This window comes from Punica granatum, chromosome 2 (genome assembly GCF_007655135.1).
Source record: "Punica granatum isolate Tunisia-2019 chromosome 2, ASM765513v2, whole genome shotgun sequence".
Lineage (NCBI taxonomy): Eukaryota > Viridiplantae > Streptophyta > Magnoliopsida > Myrtales > Lythraceae > Punica > Punica granatum.
The window spans coordinates 23,792,219-23,811,330 of NC_045128.1; the positions used below are offsets into that span (position 1 = coordinate 23,792,219).

General features: G+C 38.7%; 1 protein-coding gene and 1 pseudogene across 1 annotated transcript; both read right to left on the reverse strand.

Moving 5' to 3' along the window:
- Positions 1-8,851: 8,851 nt before the first annotated feature.
- On the reverse strand, positions 8,852-9,895 carry LOC116194431 (annotated as a pseudogene).
- A 3,708-nt stretch (positions 9,896-13,603) lies between these two features.
- Positions 13,604-14,582, reverse strand: LOC116193788 (germin-like protein subfamily 1 member 13). The gene is made up of 2 exons (XM_031522537.1): positions 14,516-14,582; positions 13,604-14,293 (listed from the first exon to the last, which is right to left on the reverse strand). The coding sequence occupies exons 1-2, from the start codon at positions 14,580-14,582 to the stop codon at positions 13,731-13,733; spliced, it is 630 nt and encodes a 209-aa protein (XP_031378397.1). The 3' UTR covers positions 13,604-13,730.
- Between the last annotated feature and the right edge of the window lie 4,530 nt (positions 14,583-19,112).

The window sequence follows — 19,112 nt, forward strand, 5'->3', positions numbered from 1 at the left end:
CCATGGGAAAGGATCTAGAGACGGACATGAGAATTTTGAAGAAAAATTATACCGCACAACATAATATTTTAAATATTTTTACCACGTATAGCACATCGTAATATTTTCATCATAAAGTACAAGGTACTTTTCATACCCCACAGCATCCTATCAATTTTCCATAAAAAGAAGAAGGAATTGATGGAAAGTTGGTGTAATTTTGGTGGGACCCAAATCATTAATAAAGTAAAATACAAGAAAGAATGATCTTGTACATCACAGTTTTATGATTTTTTCACTAGTTAACACAATTTAATTCATTTTCATTACATAACACGAAAATTTTGAATTTTTCACCACATAACACCATTTTAATTTTCCATAAAAAATTGGACAAAAAAGCTAGTTGAACCCCAGCCTAAAGAATGTGTAATTTTGGTGTGACCCCACAAATCAGTTCACCGACGACCACACTCATGTAATCATATTTTGCCTTATAATTTTCTTAATAAATTTCAGTCACTAGTCATATTGTAATTCTATTATAATAACAAATTTTATAAAACCTGATTTTGAACTATATGACAAACTCTATCGTGTCATAATGGTCTTCTTCTTATTAAAGATATATTATATATATACTTTCTCATATTTTCATATTTTAACGAATATCGGTCGGGTAAAGTGATCTATTGAAATAAAAATAATAATTTTCTAATTATTAAAAACAATATTTGAACAAAGTAAAGATAGATATTAGCTTTTGCGTCATGTAATATATATTAATCAATGTACATTTGTAATACTAACAATTAAGAATTCATGAGTCTCATTCTATACAATATATCGAGGTTATATATGTTATATCAAACATAGCATGACTTACAATTACTATATTATTGGTTCAAAAATTTCAGCCATGCAGCATCGCACTGGTTATCCAAGCTGGGAATCAAAAGCGATACCGTCTAATAGATGATGACTCTTTACAGAAGAATTATTCTGATTTATAGTTTTTTTTTCTGTAATCGAGTACTTGAAGTTCAATAGATGTCGATTAATTCAAATTCAAATCGAGTCGACTCAATAATGAGTAAGAAGAGTTTTCAATCGTGAATTTTCTTTATTCACAAAGTTCAAGGTCTTATTTAAGAAGAACGAACGTTGAATCACCGAAACAAATCCGCATTGATTTATAACCACGCGAGCTCCATCATCTATTCTCCACCTTTGCTAATATGAAAATGTTTCAATACACGAGACTTCTTACTCTGGTTCCTGATCCATAATATTTCGTGTATAACCGTAATTTTCTATTGTTTAACCCCATAATATATAGGATCTCCAATTTATCCTTACTCATGGTTTGTTACAAAACCGGATGTCGTCACCTAATCTCGCGCATGATGTGGATGCGAATGTGTATATAGATGTTGCTTTAATGTCTTCACCTATTCTACTTCTTTTTTTTGGCATTTCTTGGAGCAATAATCTGAAGATTATCAGAAACGGATTGTAAACAACGGCCAATCTAAATCAAGCAATATATATATATATATATAGTAGATCTATCGTAGGGGATAACCATGGAATACAGAAAGAACAAGAATCTGATATGCATAGACGATCAAGATAAATAGTAGATAAACATGGAAGATTTATTCAGAAACTTAGCCCATGATGGGCTCAAGGGAGTACATGATGTTCAAGAAAACAAAAGAAGACATGAGAAGAAGAAGGGAAAAGGAAAGAGTCTGAAAGAACTCAATCCATGCTTACACTGGAACTTACACTCAGAAAGGGGGTTGGAGGATCCGGGTTATGAGAGCCGGATGTTTACATATGAGAAGAAGATAGAAAGAAGAAGAGAGAATTATCGGTGGATGAGTGGTGTCCTTTGATGCTGGAAGGAGACCTCTTTTATAGGCAGTGGTGGATGCCTTGTCGCTGTGCAGCTTTGGACTGTGCACTCACATGCAGGGTACTGTCTAGCCCAGTGGAAGAACTGTAGCTACAGTGCCTTTTTTGTCGCAAATAGTGACAGATTGCTGCTTTATGTCAGGCACGTCTCGCCAAAAGGTTTTTTGTCCATTATGGTACCACTGTGAGGAGTGGTGGGACGCTTCCGGAGATTGCGCTGATGATGTGGGGCATAGCCTTATGAGCCGAAAGGTTTTTTGTCCAGTAATGATCCACTTGTTGATGCAGTGGGCGGACGCTCTCGGTTAATGGGGCTAGTAACGTTGATGAGCAATTTGGGAATCCAATAAGAACTCCTCCTCGAACTTGTCAAGAAATGAATCATGACGGGTGCTGAACCTTGGTTGGATCGGCATGTCGATGAGGGAGATATGCATGAAAACCCTTTGGCATGTTCCTGAGAACTGGAGAATATGTTCTTGGTATTAACGCCAGTGCCATTCATTTACCTGAACCCAAGCTCGCCATTTGCTGATCTGAGTAATGATTTGTCCTTCTGCTGGCCAAAACTTTGCCTCTAGGGTGAGAACACTTCTTGAACTTACCGGAGAGATAAATATGTAATGGATGGCAGGTTGAACTTTTATGGGGGAAATCCACTCTGGGAGAGAGGATTCAATGCTGATGAAGAGGCTGAACGATCGGTGCAAGGACTTTTTGATGAGGTCCCAAGCATTGTTCCCAAAAAGGGATTGATACTCTGGCCGATGTTGATCCTCTGGTCTTAAAATTATGGATTTGAGAACTCCATATTTCAGAAGATCACAAAAATCGAAATGGTGGTTATAAAATTTATCTTTTAAAGGGAAAATATAAAAACTTATCCTGGGGATCGAGAATTCCAAGATATGCCTGCAACCACTCATGAGTAAGATATCAGCCTTTTCAAAAGCATTATCCTCACCGTGTTGGTCGCAGGGTTGTGGAAAATCATTTTGAAAATGGTTTTTTCTTTCCCAATTCCAAAACCATCCGTCAATTCCTTTTTGTGTACACGCACAAAACTGAAGGAGTCTTTTGAAAAAGGAAATCATGGAAGTAGTAAAATCCTGAAGACTTATCTCAGAAATTTTAAAGACAATGTCCTCCGAAAGTTTTGAAAGAAACAGGATTTCTCCTGCTTGAGGGAAAATGCCACTGAGAGTTACCTCAATGGGTTTTTTAGAAAACACTTTTTCAGTCATATTTCCGATGGGGGGAACTTCTGACCGAATTATCGATGGAGTTGATGAGGACTCCAAATCCTGCTTGAATTTTTTATTTTCTTTTTCAAGAGCGTCTTTTTCTCTGAGGCAGGTCTCAGAAAACTCTAAGACTTCTATTCTTTCCGCACATAGGCTTTCGATTTCTTTTTTAAAGCCTTCATTTTCTTTTCCCAGAATATCTCTCCTTTTTTCACTCTTTTTTAATTTTTTCTTCAGAGCACGATTTTCTCTTTGCATCTCTGCAAAGTGCTCTGTGAAATTATCGAACTCAACTAACCTGTTTTGGAAGAAAGCATGAGTTTGAGCTTTTTGGAGGGATAGCTCTTGTTGCAGCGAATCGATTTTCAGACAAAGATTCTGCTGCAAGGACGCTTTGCTGTTGCACTGTTCCTCCATGTGAAGGACTAATGTGTTTATGGTTTCCTCACCCTTTTGAGGATTCTTTATGGAAGCCCATAAATTATCCAAGATGAGTTGTTGCCTGGGGTCAGGCCGCCAAGCCGTGAGGCTGGACTTTATGCAGAATCGCTTCTTTGGAGGTAGAGGCAGATCCTGATGTTTATGTGTTTTGCTCCTAGAAGAGGAGCCATCGCAAACCTGGTCAAACCAGGGGAGTTCCATGTTCCTGTATGTTGACATGAACAAGGGTTATGGCAAGTTTATGTTTAAATCAACCACCACTGGTTCCTGGTAGAGACAATGGCCAATGACTAGCTCATAATCCTCCCGGGTTTTTAAAGTGGAGTTAATATCCAGAAAACAAGGTTTTTTATCGCAAGGAGGGACTTTCTTGCAATGCCTGTCAAAATAAGCACACAACACATCGGACACAGGATGATCGATGAGGGCACAGATGTTATGGATATATGACGTATAAATACGATCCATAGAGTCTGTTTCCCCGTCCTGTATATCATTTTGTATTTTTTCAAGACTGTCGTCTTGCAACAACAGTTCAAACAGCCATTGTTGTAACCACTCTTGAGCAGATTCCACGGCCATTTCCTGTATAAGATGGGTCAGTCTTTCTTGTAAACACATTTATCAGAAATGAAATGGAATTTTATTTTGCTTCCAAGCTTATGCGTCTCTATGCCAGATGAGGTGACTAGAAACGGTTTTAAAAGCTGGATGAATGGGGTTCCTAGTATGACCTTATGGTTAAGGTTTCGTACTAGCAAAAATGAGGTTTTGTACCGGACTCTATTCTGCTCAACTTCTACCTCACTCAACTTGTAATTGATGTCGAGTTTAGCACCACTGACAGAAGAAAGTGATTCAGTTGTTTTTTCATAGAATCTGGTAGGAATGGATTGTTCATTAATGCAATTTTCATCTGCACCTGTGTCAAACAGAGCTATTGCATTAATAAACAGATTATGGTTTATGACTAGCGTGATTTTGATTAACCATCTGTTAGGAGAGAGATTTCCTACCATAGTTAGTGTTCCAGGCTGGTCACTTTGTTTTTGGTCCAGGGCCAGAGTTTCCTCTGGGTTTTTATCCTGTTTCATGAGAACCTGATCAGAGCTGGCTGGGGGTTTTTGTGCCCCAGTGATGAGCTCTTCTAAATGTCTTATTATGGTGGAGTGTTGTTGTTGTTCAAATTTGAGACAAACAATTTCACTCTTGAGATTATCGATTTCGCTTTGGGCATCAAACGAGGTTTTATGAGCTCATTTCTTGTCGTGCCTTTTAAGGATTTCAGAGAGGTTGTAATTAGGGGTTTTGGTCTCATTTTCGAGAGTGCCCTGTTTCAACTTCTCAAGGTATTGTTTTCTTAACAAGGGGTTCTGGATTTGGTCCGCTATTTCTAGCAGGAATTCCTGATCTTTTGTTAAGACATTTATCGATTTTTCATCGGACGACTAGTCAAGTTCATCCACCTGCAGGTCCTCTTCATCCTCTATTGAGGATCCTGTATCAGAGTCAGAAGACTCTATCAACAGGTTGCAGACCTGGGTTTTGGTTTCTTCATCAATTTCCAGTTGATGAATCTTTTTGTTGAGGTAACAATACCTCTGGGTATGGCCTGTTTTCCCACATTTGAAGCATTTGTAGGAAGAGCTCAATTTCTTTTCGCTCTTCTCACTGGATTGGGATTTTGGGGGAAACCTAGGTTTCTTATGGAATGGTTTGGGCTTATGTTTTCTGCTGCAGTCCCCACTGCAGGTTTTGGTTTTTTCGACCTTTTTGTCGACTTGAAAAGAGGGATCGAATTGTTGGCAGAAATTGCCAAGCTCTTTCCTAGTCTGGGCCTTTTCATTTTTCAATTGTTTTTGAAGTTTGTGCTGAGTACACATTCGGATACCTTCCTTATGGATGAAGTTGATGTGCTCTCCATAACTCAGTTCTTTGTAAGGTATCTGGCCATGATTTATGGATTTGATTTCGTTTTGGACTTGCACTCCTAACAAGGTCGAAAGGCCTGCTAAGAATTTTTCTTTCCAAAACGGCTGGTTACAATCCTCCCTAGACATGACCCTAGTGAGGAAGGTGTCTTTGTACTGTCTGAAATCAGACAGTCTTTTGCATTTTAGGTTTGACAGCAAATCTAGGTTTTTGTCTTTGAGGTGAGAAGGATTTCCTACGAAGTGTTGGGAGATGGCAAAGACTAGAGTTGCTACGGCATCAGGGATATCTTCATTGTTAGAATCCCATATGATCTCACCTACTTCATCAGTCTTGACGCTGGTCAGGATTTCATTTTGTTGAAAGGGCGATAGGTAGTTATCCCACCATCCTTTCAGCTGACCAGTGAACCCTGCTATTAGCAGGTGTGCTATGGCTGGATCCGACAGTCGCGTCTGGGTTTTGTAAGCATTTGACACCATTGTCATTTGCTGCAAGACGCTGAGTATGTTATACTCAGACTGCCCGTCAATGTTCCACTCATATATGGCATTAGCACTATACCTATTCTGGACAATATTGGGTTTTTCTTCCAAAACTAGGTCTGGTGCACTTATGGTAGTGTAGTAGGGTTTTTGGGGTTCCTTCCACACTAATGCATTCAAATCTCCAATTTTATCGATGGTGTTGACATTCGAGCCCTGGGACTCTTGTGCATTGATTTTTGTTGCTCTTAATGGGGTTCCTGGCTCTATTCCTGAAAGGGGAGTGTCCGGAATGACCATTTTGGGCAAACTCGTGAATGAGGAGTTTTCATGGAGATTTATGCCTTTTATTTTCCTCTCTAGCTCTTGATTAAACTCTTGTCTCCTAGAGATGAGAATCTCATGAGGTCTAAAAGGAGGTTTTCTGAGAGGTTCTATGGGTGAAGGTCTTGATTGGTTTGGATGACTAGAAGTCCCTACCTGATTGGCAGCAGGCTTGGTGACTTCTTGTTCAATCCTATCCAGTTGGGAACTTATGGTGGAAAGACACTGGTTTGTGAAGTTATTTTATTCAAAGATGTTTTTAATATCTTTGGGGGCCAGTGAATCATCCACTTTCATTTTGAAAGGAGAAGCTTTGATCTCCGCCTTTTGATGGATTATTTGGAGGGTACCTAAAGGTGGGTGTGTTGACTCAACCGGGTCTGCGTTAGCAAGATCCCACTTTATGGTTTTTTGAGTTACACATACCATTCTTTCAGGCACGAAATGGTTTTCAAACCAATCCCAAAATAGGATATTTGTGGAGTTTTTTAGCACGAATGCTATCCAACTAACCCTAATATGAGACTTGGTATATTCTTTAGAGAATGACTCATGGAGCCATCTTCTTTTATCGTCATTATGGGATCCTAGGAAATCATTCCTAAGCTTATCGTAGTCTATCTTAAATTCCTTGACTACTGTGTCTACCCTAGGGACAACCGACACAGATAGTGGTTTCTGGGAATTCAGATCAGATATTTTTTGATTAATCCTATCATGAAAAGAGATTTTTTTATGAAGAGGATTTTTATCGGTTTTTTGGCTGTAAGAGCCGCATGCATGAGCAAGAATCATTTTGAACAAACCCATATTTCAAAAACAATAAATCTTCCAGTTTCTCAAATATTTATCAAGACTTTCTAATCTGCATATCAGTTCCTTACCCTTACAGTATTCCAAACCTATCCTAGACGAAATCTCTATAGATCTATAGAGCCAATAGCCTAGTGGTTGAAAGATGCTAAACCGTATCTAATTCTCCTACCCAGCTTCTCTCAAGATCAATGGTCTAAGACATACCTGGTCGGTAGAAATCCCACCTCACACAATGCTTCCCTGCAAGATCTAGCACATACCTTACCCAACTGCTGTTCCTGGTTTTAACAATAATAGTAGGTAGACAAACTCAGTAAGACTCTCTATAGATCTATTTCCTATCCCAACTGCTGTACCTAGACGAACGATAATGCACAAGGATAACTCTACTCCAGCCGATAACCTCCATCTACTTAGACGGTGTTCATAACACTACCGGGCCATTGTCCAATTTTCTCCCTGAAACTGCCCTAACCGTCGGGACTTACAAACGGGAATACCTTAGGACTCCCCCCGGGTTCCTATGAACGGTGAATGTGTAGGGTCCATTAGAGCGACTAGATGGACATTAGAGCCTCATAACATTACTCCTTATGCTAGCATCAGTTCATTGTGATACTGGATCTAGACTTCTAAAGAGACCTATGCTAGGGCTGCCTAATTACTATGTTTACCAGCTTCAGTTCATTGTATAGATATGTACCTTGCCACACATGAAGAGGAACACTATATGAGTTTCTACCAGCCATGAAGGCGGTCCTAAATGATATGACCTACGAGTTCTACTGAATCTGAGAATCTAAACGGAACATACATCCTATCCCCACCTATGGCATCAGGGAGAAAATTGGACAATGGCCCGGTAGTGTTATGAACACCGTCTAAGTAGATGGAGGTTATCGGCTGGAGTAGAGTTATCCTTGTGCATTATCGTTCGTCTAGGTACAGCAGTTGGGATAGGATGTAGATCTATAGAGAGTCTTACTGAGTTTGTCTGCCTACTATTATTGTTAAAACCAGGAACAGCAGTTGGGTAAGGTATGTGCTATATATATATATATATATATATATATATATATTTTTTTTTTGTTACAAAGAGGTTCAAGATCCAGTATAATGAAAAAAATTCCAAATAACTAATAAAGGGACATGATCAGTCCTATTAGATATTGAACATGCTACATTTATGTCAATAGGAAAGAACGCACGCTACTACGTTGGACTCTCTTTTGATAAATCAAGTGCTTTCATCCATTAACTAATAATATCCAGTCCCAAAGTATGCCAAACAGATGCAACATGCCATTTTTAAGTGCTAGGATATCTTGACTAGTTTAAGCAATTCAAAAACTATTATCATTTTAAACGTGAAGCATACTATCTACGGATTGCAAATGAATTAATCACTCGTCAGCATTGCCCTGTGATGTTTATAATATTGATTCTATTAGGAAAAAGATCGCTTTCATTAATGACTCGAAAGAGTAGTGATCATGTTGGAAAGTTCAATTAGAATTCAGTCTTAAGGTATGCAAATCACATTCTTCGCGTGTGAGAGAGAGAGATACCTAGTTTTTAATAAGGAAACATCTCATAATAACAAGAAACAACGTCGATGAAATGCATCATTAATTTTATTTAGAAAGACATACCATGTTTCCACCTTATTATACGAACATTTAATTATGAGAAATATCGGACGTTTCCACCTCACACGAACACATATCGAATATATTTTAACCAAAAACAGAGGAAACAAGCTCCGACGCCTTGGTTTTATTTGATGGATATAAACTATCCTCTTTCACTCGCTCTTTTGGTTTTAACTGTGGTTGTTGTACCAAAACTGGGATTCGAGATGATCTATAGTTTTCTTGTCCACCTGGAAAGCCTTGGTCAAGACCTTTGGGTCAATCAGTGGCTTAGATCCGAACACGGCGTTAGCAATTGTTATGACACTAGGGTTCTGGCTGCTCAAGCTTGAGATTGCAACTGCGGCGGTCTTCCCTATGTTGAGTTGGAAGTGAATCATCGCGAATGGGAAGACAAACACGTCTCCAGGCTTCAGGATTTTGGTGACGAGCTTGTTTTCGAGCTGGTTTGACAAGATGAACCCAACATAGAGCTCGCCCTGGACGCACATGATGACCTCACTTGCACGAGGGTGGATGTGAGGTGGGTTCAGGCCGTAAGGGGCATAGTCGATGCGGGCCAAAGAGATCCCTAGAGTGTTAAGACCTGGGAGCTAGTCAACAGCAACCATAGTCACAGTGGACCCGACACTGTTGTTGGTATCCCGGGGAATGTTGATTCCCCGGAAGAGGAAATCATCGGCGACTGTAAGGTTTGGATTCTTGCAGAATTTTCCATTTACAAATACTACATAAAAGGATGACAATTAGAACATGTATATCTAACTATATGTATACAAAAGATGCATCCATGTGAATTGTTTCCCATGGACAACATCGAATAATTCGAAGGAAGCTTTGTTTAGTGTTTGCATGCCGATTAGCTAGGATGTACGTGACGGAACGAAATATATAGATAATATATATAGCACACAAATATAAACATAGATATAGCTAGATATGTAAATACCAGCATTTTTGGGCTGATCTACAGCCACACAAATGTCCTGAAGTTGACTAGGATCAAATGCAAAGCTGCTTGAGATTGCCAAAGCACACAGGAGTAAGGCTACAAAGAGCTTCATTGTATTATATCAAAGTAGGAGTTAGTTATATGAGAGAAAAGGTGATCGATAATACCTTCGGGGTTTGAGGGATTGAGCACATATCACAAGCTTATTTATAGATAGGAGGCACTGACCTGATAGATTTTCGCAGCTACAGGTGCCTAAGGTGGATATATTTAATTTGGTCATTAGGTTGATTAAGGTCTTGATTAATCATTCCTCCATGATCTCACCGAATAATATACTTTTTTTTCTAGTTGAATAAGGGAGGTTCATGGACCTTGTATAATTAAAATAAAGTGCTAAATAAATAGACACTGGTAATACTACTGACAGAAATTGAACTTAGGAACTCCTATTTCTTGGCAAGGGCTAGCATTGCAGTAGTATAGCTCCTTAAATAAAAAAACTTATTTACTATGGCGAAATACATAAATAAATAAAAAAAAATCACGTGTTGTTATAGAAAAAAATGCAAGGTGTATAGAGCCTGACTTTTCTTTTTCTAATGATCAAATGAATTTATATATGTATATACATGCACTTTATATCCACCAAAAAATAAATTACATACCATTAACTCGACCAAGATTTAATTATATGAAACTTTTAAATAACATTCGAAGCTTCCGAGGTTGAAAACTCAACTCTTATTCCAATCTGAGAGAGAGAGAGAGAGAGAAAGAGATAGAGATAAGTAGCTTTATCAACTACTAAAGAAATCATAGGGAAGATATCACTCACCCAATGGAAGAGGACAGACACGTAACACCAAGGGTTAAAAGAGTAATTAATATTTTTTTCTTTATAAATAAAAAATAGTAGTTCTAATTGTTTTATCGGTTTATAAAGGAGATCTTTGAGTCTAAAACAAGAAAATAGAAACATGTACACTATAACTAATTTCAATGACGAAAATCGACCTTAAAAACTTTTCATTGCCGGCGAGGACAATGGCACAAAATAAATGATATATATACCAATAGAAATCTTTATGAATGGTAGAGAAAATGTTAATAAACGGAGTTATACCAGAATTTCTTTAGTCATTAGCATGAAATTATCTATTTTCATGGGTGAGATTAAGCTATGATTAGTATTAGTTGTCCATTTGTATAGATTTCTGAACATTACCCTCAGCAAAAGTCCATTAGATTTGTCCTACACCAATCCAACTATTGCCAACTAGTCTTGACTGAAGGTATAATGTAAATTAGCCTTTTATCAATGAATATTTCGTTTTACCAACCCAAATTGTCTATTAGTAAATGTCATTTATTTTGTAGTACATGTTTTATTGCACCGTGTCATCTTAATTGATTAAGCAATCGATTGGCCACATGTATATACGAACAATCCAACCTATGTACTCCAAATTAGATTCAATTAGACTACCATTACAAGTGGCTGCAACATAATTTGCTAATTTTCACTTGATTAAGCCCAATTATATTCTAAGTCGTGAAATCAAACCTAATTAACATCTAACAAAGTCTAATCCCACTCGTCCATCCATCTATCCATCATCATGAATTCACCATACATCACTTAGGAATGAAATTGGAGGAATTTATAATATTTACAAGCAACCTAGCCTATTCAAGCTTAAGCACTAATTTACTTAACCTAAGATTATCCTTACAAGCAACATCAACCAGGTCAAAATTTACTTAATTATTTGTGTATTGCTTCACTTAGTTATGAAACCATAGACAAGTATTTTCGTGGCATTATCATTATGTATAAAACTAACCATATTTTTCAATGATTTAACCCCATGGGAAAGGATCTAGAGATGGACATGAAAACTTTTAAGAAAAATGATACTGTACAACACAATATTTTAAATCTTTTTACCGCGATCACATATCGTAATATTTTCATCATAAAGTAAACGATTTTGCACTTTTTACACCCCGCAGCATCCTATCAATTTTCCATAAAAAGAAGAAAGAATTGATGGAAAGCTTGTGTAATTTTGGTGTGACCCAAACGATTAATAAAGTAAAATACAAGAAAGAAATATATTGTACATCACGGTTTTCTGATTTTTCGATGACATAACACAATTTAATTCATTTTTATTACATAGCACAAATATTTTGAATTTTTTACTATATACCAGCCTGTTAATTTTCCATAAAAAAAATTGGACAAAAAAGCTAACGTAGGAACGTGTAATTTTGGTGTGACCCCACAAACGAGTTCACCGATGTCCACTTTTGTAATCATATTTTGCCTTATAATTTTCTTATCATAGTAAATTTCAGTCACTAGTCATATCGTAATTCTGTTATAATAACAAATTTTGTAACACCTAATTTTGAACTATATGACAAACTCTATCGTGTCATAATGGTCTTCTTCTTATTAAAGATATTATATGCATACTTACTTCTATTTTCATCTTTTAACGAATATCGGTTGAGTAAAGTGATCTATTGAAATAAAAATAATAATTTTCTAATTATTAAAAGTAATATTTGAAGTAAAGATAGATATTAGCTTTTGCGTCATGTAATACATATTAATCAATGTTCATTTGTAGTACTAACAATTAAGAATTCAAGATTCTCATTCTATACAATATATCGCGGTTATACATGTTATATCAAACATAGCATGACTTATAATTACGATATTATTGGTTCAAAAATTTCAGCCATGCAGCATCGCACTGGCTATCCAAGTTGGGAATCAAAAGCGGTACCGTCTATTAGATGCTGACTCTTCCCCGAAGAATTATTCTGATTTATAGATTTTTTTTTCTGTAATTGAGTAGTTGAAGTTCAATAGATGTCGATTAATTCGAATTCAAATCGAGTCGGCTCAATAATGAGTAAGAATTTCCAATCGTGACTTTTCTTTATTCACAAAGTTCAAGATCTCATTTAAGGAGAACGAATGTTGAATCACCTTAAAAAATCCGCATTGATTTATAACCACGCGAGCTGCATCATCTATTCTCCACCTTTGCTAATATGAAAATGTTTCAATACCCGAGACTTCTTACTCTGGTTCCTTGTCCACCTTTGAAGCTTACTCTTACTAGCAACATCAACTAGGATCTACTTTTTTTTTCCTTCTTTTTTTTTTTGGCATTTCTTGGTGCAATAATCTGAAGATTATCAGAAACGGATTGTAAACAACGGCCAATCTAAATCAAGCACTATTTTTTTTTATAAAGTGGTCCGAGATCTAGTACAATGAAAAAAAATATCTCAAATAACTGATAAAGGGACATTGGTAATCATACTAGATATCGAACGTGTGATCTCTAGATCAATAGAAGAGAGCATGCTCTACTATGTTGGACTCTCTTTTAATAAATCAAGTGCTTTTATCCTTTAACTAATTATATCCAATCCGAAACTATGCCAAACAGATGAAACATGCTATTGTGAAGTGCTAGGATATCTTGACTATTTTAAGGCAATTCGAAAACTATTATCATTTTAAACGTGAATCTATGGATTGCAAATGAATTAATCACTCGTGACCATTGCCGTGTGATGTTTATAATATTGATTCTATTAGGAAAAAGGTCGCTTTCATTAATGAATCGAAAGAGTAGTGATCACGTTGGAAAGTTCAATTAGAATTCAGTCTTGAGGTATGCAAATCCCATTCTTCGAGTGGGTGAGAGAATAAGGGAATAACTCATAATAACAAGAAACAACATCGATGAAACACATCATTAATTTCATTTAGAAAGATATACCATGTTTCCACCTTAGTACACGAACATTTAATTATAAGAAACATCGAACGTTTCCACCTCACACGAACACATGTCGAATATATTTTAACCATCAGCAAAGGAAACAAGCTCCGACGCCTCGATTTTATTTGATGGATATAATCTATCCTCTTTCACTCCCTCCTTTGGTTTTAACTGTGGTTGTTGTACCAAAACTGGGATTGGAGATAATCTATAATTTTCTTGTCCACCTGGAAAGCCTTGGTCAAGACCTTCGAGTTAATCGGTGGCTTAGATTCGAACTCAGCATTAGCAATTGTTATGACACCGGGGTTCTGACTGCTCAAGCTTGAGATTGCGACTGCGGCGGTCTTCCCTATGTTGAGTTGGAAGTGAATCATCGCGAATGGGAAGACAAACACGTCTTCAGACTTCAAGATTTGGGTGACGAGCCTGTTTCCAAGCTGGTTTGACAAGACGAACCCAACCTGGAGCTCGCCCTGGACGCACATGATGACCTCAGTTGCACGAGGGTTCAGGCCGTAAGGGGCATAGTCGATGCGGGCCAAAGAGATCCCTAGAGTGTTAAGACCCGGGAGCTGGTCAATAGCAACCATAGTCACAATGGACCCGGCGTTGTTGTTGGTATCAAGGGGAATGTTGATTTCCCGGAAGAGGAAATCATCGGCGACTGTAAGGTTTGGATTCTTGCATAATTTTCCATTTATAAATACTGTATAAAAAGATGGCAATTAGAACATGTATATCTAACGATATGTATACAAAAGATGCATCCATGTGAATTGTTTCCCATGGGCAACATCGAATAATTGGAATGAAGCTTTGTTCAGCTTTGTTTAGTGTTTGCATGCATGTTAGCTAGGATGTACCTGACGGACCGATATATATAAATAATAGATATCACACAAATATAAAAATAGATATATCTAGATATGTAAATACCAGCATTTTTTACTAGGATCAAATGCAAAGCTGCTCGAGATTGCCAAAGCACACACGAGTAAGGCTACAAAGAGCTTCATTGTATATATCAAAGTAGGACGTAGTTATTACATAAATAAATACCTCACAATGTACTCTCAAATAATAAATACAAATTACAATAAATGGATCCCGATCAACTCACGTTCGGCCAATATTCTGCTCGCGCTCAGTGTGAGTTTTGAAAAGATCAAAACCAAAATTAATGCGACGCGGGCTCATGAGAGTCAGGGGTCGGGTTCGACCGAACCAACCGATCCCAAGAGGGCCAAAGAGTCCTCAAGATTGCCATGGAACCAGTCGAGCTCCCGGGTGATTGTCTAACCCCATTTCAGGTAGTCCGACCCGAGTCATCCTTAGCTTGGGTAATACTAGGGTCGAAACAGTGATTCGAGGCTAGACCCCATACCATACTCGGGTTGCGCGCACTCAGTGTGTGTGGGGTCATTGGACCCCGTGATCGATGATTGAGCGTTGGACCCTGTGTGAACCGTATCCTTTGGGTTCGGGCTTAAACTGTCACAAAACTGGCAAAGACAAATAAAAGCATTTAAAAATAGATAAAAACAAATAAAAACAAACAAAAAAAATATGAAAATAGATAAAAACAGATGAGCACAGACAAGTTGTGTGTGGATTGCCGTGTTTACGTGATTATCAAATTATGAACCGAGGTTGCTTAACAATCATGTCTCTATCCTAAACAGACAAAAATAGTGAGCCACCATGAAAGAGCATGTAGCATTCGGCTTTGCTTAAAAAGGACTTGACATACATGATATTTGTGGTTAAGCCCTGAGTTTGTGGGTTTTTTTAAAGTTTTACCGTTCTGTGACACTTGACAGATTAATAAATTATATCAAATGTTTTGCTTCATACCTAATACCTAGGATTTTGACCAGGCCGTTTCCCTGTGTTTGATTATGTCGAATACGTGATTAATTTGATTTTGTATTTTATGATGGATAAATCCAATCTAAACACAAATTTAGGGAAGTGGGGAACGCGAAACACCACGGAAGTGCCAAGGCCTTTGCTCATGCCCTATGGAAGGCCGAACAACCTTTCATGGGTCGTCCCAGCTCGCATCTCTGGTCCACCTTCTAAGCTTATGCTAGAATGACAGATCACTTCGGTCGGGTAAAGAAGGCAATGCAAATGACACTTGTGGCTGCACAGGCAGTCCGTCTTTACCCGTGGCTTGGAGTGTTTCGGTCACTCTAACCCTGGAGTTGTCGGTAAATCATAAACCGATAATCTTGCCCATGAGACGGAAAAATTAATTTGCAAAAATGAGACTGCGTGATGCAGGCCACCTCGACCTGCAGCCAGTGTCGACCAATCCCTTGGAGTCCCTAGGGTCGTGTGTAAATTCCTAGGGAGCCGGAAGACTGGTCAGTCTGCCAGAAGTGGTCTAAGAAGGACTCTTGTGTTCCGACTTAAGTCACCTCAAATCTGGCCCAGACTCAAGGCAAGACATGTGAGTCCTTAGATATCCATGCTGCACAGACCACACGTGTCGGTATTTATAAAGAAATGCAGATTTAGAAAAGGGCACAATTATCAGTTCGCGATTTATCGACTCGATTATAAGTTACTAGCCGGTTCGTGCAATTTATTTAAAAGTTGAGTGGATTAATTAGATCGTCCCAATTACTACATATGTGAGATCAATTAAATTAAATGATTTTGCCAAATGCTTTTATTTGCGGGTTTCAAGCCATCAAACCAGTTACTGGTGAACCGTTCGACAAGAACTTTAATTTTCGACCGTCTTGAAATTAAAACCGATTTTAATCCGAGTTTATATGATTAATCCGGTTCATGTGAGGTTTTAATAAAAAAAAATGACAAATACACGTCCAAACACACGAATCATGGAATCAAAAATCACGTCAACATTTGATTCATCAATTTCAAGTTCAAGTGGATCAATTAAGCCGGTTTGGACTCTTTAGGTCGATTTTATTCCTTAAAGCTGAGTGCACATGGAGTCCAATTTGTGTGAGATTTTTTTTCTAAAAATGACAAGGAACGCATCTAAATGTACGAGTCATGGGAATAATGATAACAAAATCACATCAAAATGTAATTTATCGATTTTAGCTCAAGTGGATGAATTAAGCCGGTGTTGACTCTTAATCAATTTTATTCCTTTAAGCCGAGTGAGCATGGAGTCGGTTTGTGTATATTCATTCTTATTTCATACAACCAACTATAATCTCGATTTTCATTATGTCCATTTCATGTTTGGGCCGGTTCTTATCATCATACATCTTGGTTCCAAAGAGTTGAGTTAATATTAACAAACTGATTCGTGCTAATTTCCATCAAAACAGATGATTCACATCAACATTATTCACATAATCATCGAATCAACCGATGAATGGGCCCTAATCATGCCACTAAGGTCAAGTTATTATACCTTTTCCGGAGTAAGTGTCGAGAGAACTACATGGAGCTTCGGAAATCCACAAAATCGAGCCTCAATCAATACAAACAAGTCACCACAGCAATGAGGAGGGACAGTAGCAACAGAGTTCGAAGGAGCTCGGGAAAAGCCTGCAAAAGAGAGGAAAAGGGTCTGCAAAGACTCTACAAATTCGAAACACCAGTAAGGACAACACGACAGCTCAATGGAAGAGCAAAGTAGCGGAGAAGCAGCAGCCTCAGCTCAGGAAGTTTGAGGAAGATGGCAACAGCTTCAGTGGCTCTGTAGGGAGAAGCAGTAACACCAACAACTCCTGGGGACTCGGATGGGACACGGCCAGCAGCTCGGAAGGACAGCAACAACATAACTGCTTTGGAATTGGAGGGAGGATGTTATGAATGAAGGAGCAGGTGCCAGCATGGATCATGGTGGCGGTGCAAAGAGAAGGAGCTCACGTCAGAGGATTCATTCTCGAAGATTTGATGATTTTGTTTGGGGCCTGAGTTAGTTACAAAAGTGTGTGCTGGCATATGTGGGCAGGGAGTGAGCTGTTATAATAAGGGGGTGAAAGAAGGAAAGGGTAGCCAATCTGTTAAGTGATATTCATCTTCTCTCATCTCCTCAGTCTTCTCTTTGTATTTCTCATCTCCTTCTGAATTCTCATCTCCTTTTCTCCTGATTGTTATGCTGTGAGGATTGCAATTCTCCCTTAAGAGTTGCTGATTGAATACAAAGCACTCCCATCATTCCTTCCCTGAGTATTGCTCCATTAGTTTCTCTGTTATTAGTGGGACTCACTAAATTGGTGCTTTCATTGTGTTCTCATCTCCGATGGCAAAGGGTACTCACCTCAAGGTTCTCGATGATTCCTTAAAAGCTGTTCAAGAAGCTAAAATCCAACACAAGAAGGAGTTTGAAGGCTTGAATTCCACCGTGATGGGTCAACAAAAGCTATTTCAAGAGGTATTACACCGCATGTCTTCCCTGGGAACTCAACTGGACGATTTCATGGCTAATCCGGGTAAATCACGTCTTGCTACTGTTGATTTTTTGGGCCAAGGATCGGGAACCAACAGCACTCCGACCTTACGTCATAGGCCGGCTCCGGTTGAGATTGGCCATTTCAGCGGCACCAACCCAGAGGCCTGGACAATTCAGGTTGAGCATTACTTCGAGTTTTATAAAATCAACCCCGATCATCAACTATATCTAGCTTCCTTCTACTTAGAGGGTGTAGCTCTTGAGTGGTATCGATAGATGTTTCGAAACAAACGTCTGGTTGATTGGCCACATCTTGCTGAAGCCCTCGTTACTCAATTCCGTAAGAAGGATTTTGAAGCTCCTGAAGGGCGGTTGGCTAAACTTCGCCAACGCACCACTGTCACTGAGTATTAGGCGGGCTTTGAAGCTATTTCCAATGAAACTATGGCATTACCCGGTACGTTCTTACTCCATTGTTTTATTTCGAGCTTAAGATTGGATATCAAGACAGCACTATTGGTCCATAGGCCCACTACACTGGAGGATGCTATCACCTTGGCCCATCTACATGAACAACGTATTTCCCTTGAGAAGGGTTTTATTCGGCCTTCGTTAGGTCGCTCCCCTCCGTTGCTTCCGACGCCATCTACTCCTACCAGCTCTGTGGGTTCACCGATAACCCCTCCTACAATGCTTCTGGGGAAACAATCAGTGAAGCGACTAAGTTATGCCGAAGCTCAACAACGGCGTGAGAAAGGTCTGTGTTTTTATTGCGATGAGAAGTATACCTTTAATCATAAATGTGCCTCTCGACCGAAGCTGTTTCTCTTTGAGGATGAGGGCGGGCAACACAGCGAACCTATTTCGGAGACATCCAGTGATACTGCCTTGGCTGAGGAGTTACAGGTCCAAGAGGTACAAGCCCTTTCGACTATTTCTTATCGTACACTGGCTGGGAGTATTTCGCCGACTACTCTTCGATTTACTGGCCACATCCACGGCACGCCAATTCAGGTTCTTGTGGATGGGGGTAGTACGCACAATTTTGTGCAAGCTCGGGTGGCGAAATTTCTAGGGTTACCTATTGAACCCTCCCCTGTATATTTAGTATTAGTTAGGAGCAGCGAACGACTGTTATGTGAAGGAATTATTCGAAGTG

What these genes read in the sequence shown, in the direction of transcription:
- LOC116193788 (XM_031522537.1), bottom strand. Translation starts at nt 14,582, where the DNA reads ATGAAGCTCTTTGTAGCCTTACTCGTGTGTGCTTTGGCAATCTCGAGC. An exon ending in CAGCTTTGCATTTGATCCTA is followed by an intron (nt 14,294 to 14,515) that starts GTAAAAAATGCT and finishes TATACATGTTCT; the next exon opens with AATTGCCATCTTTTTATACA.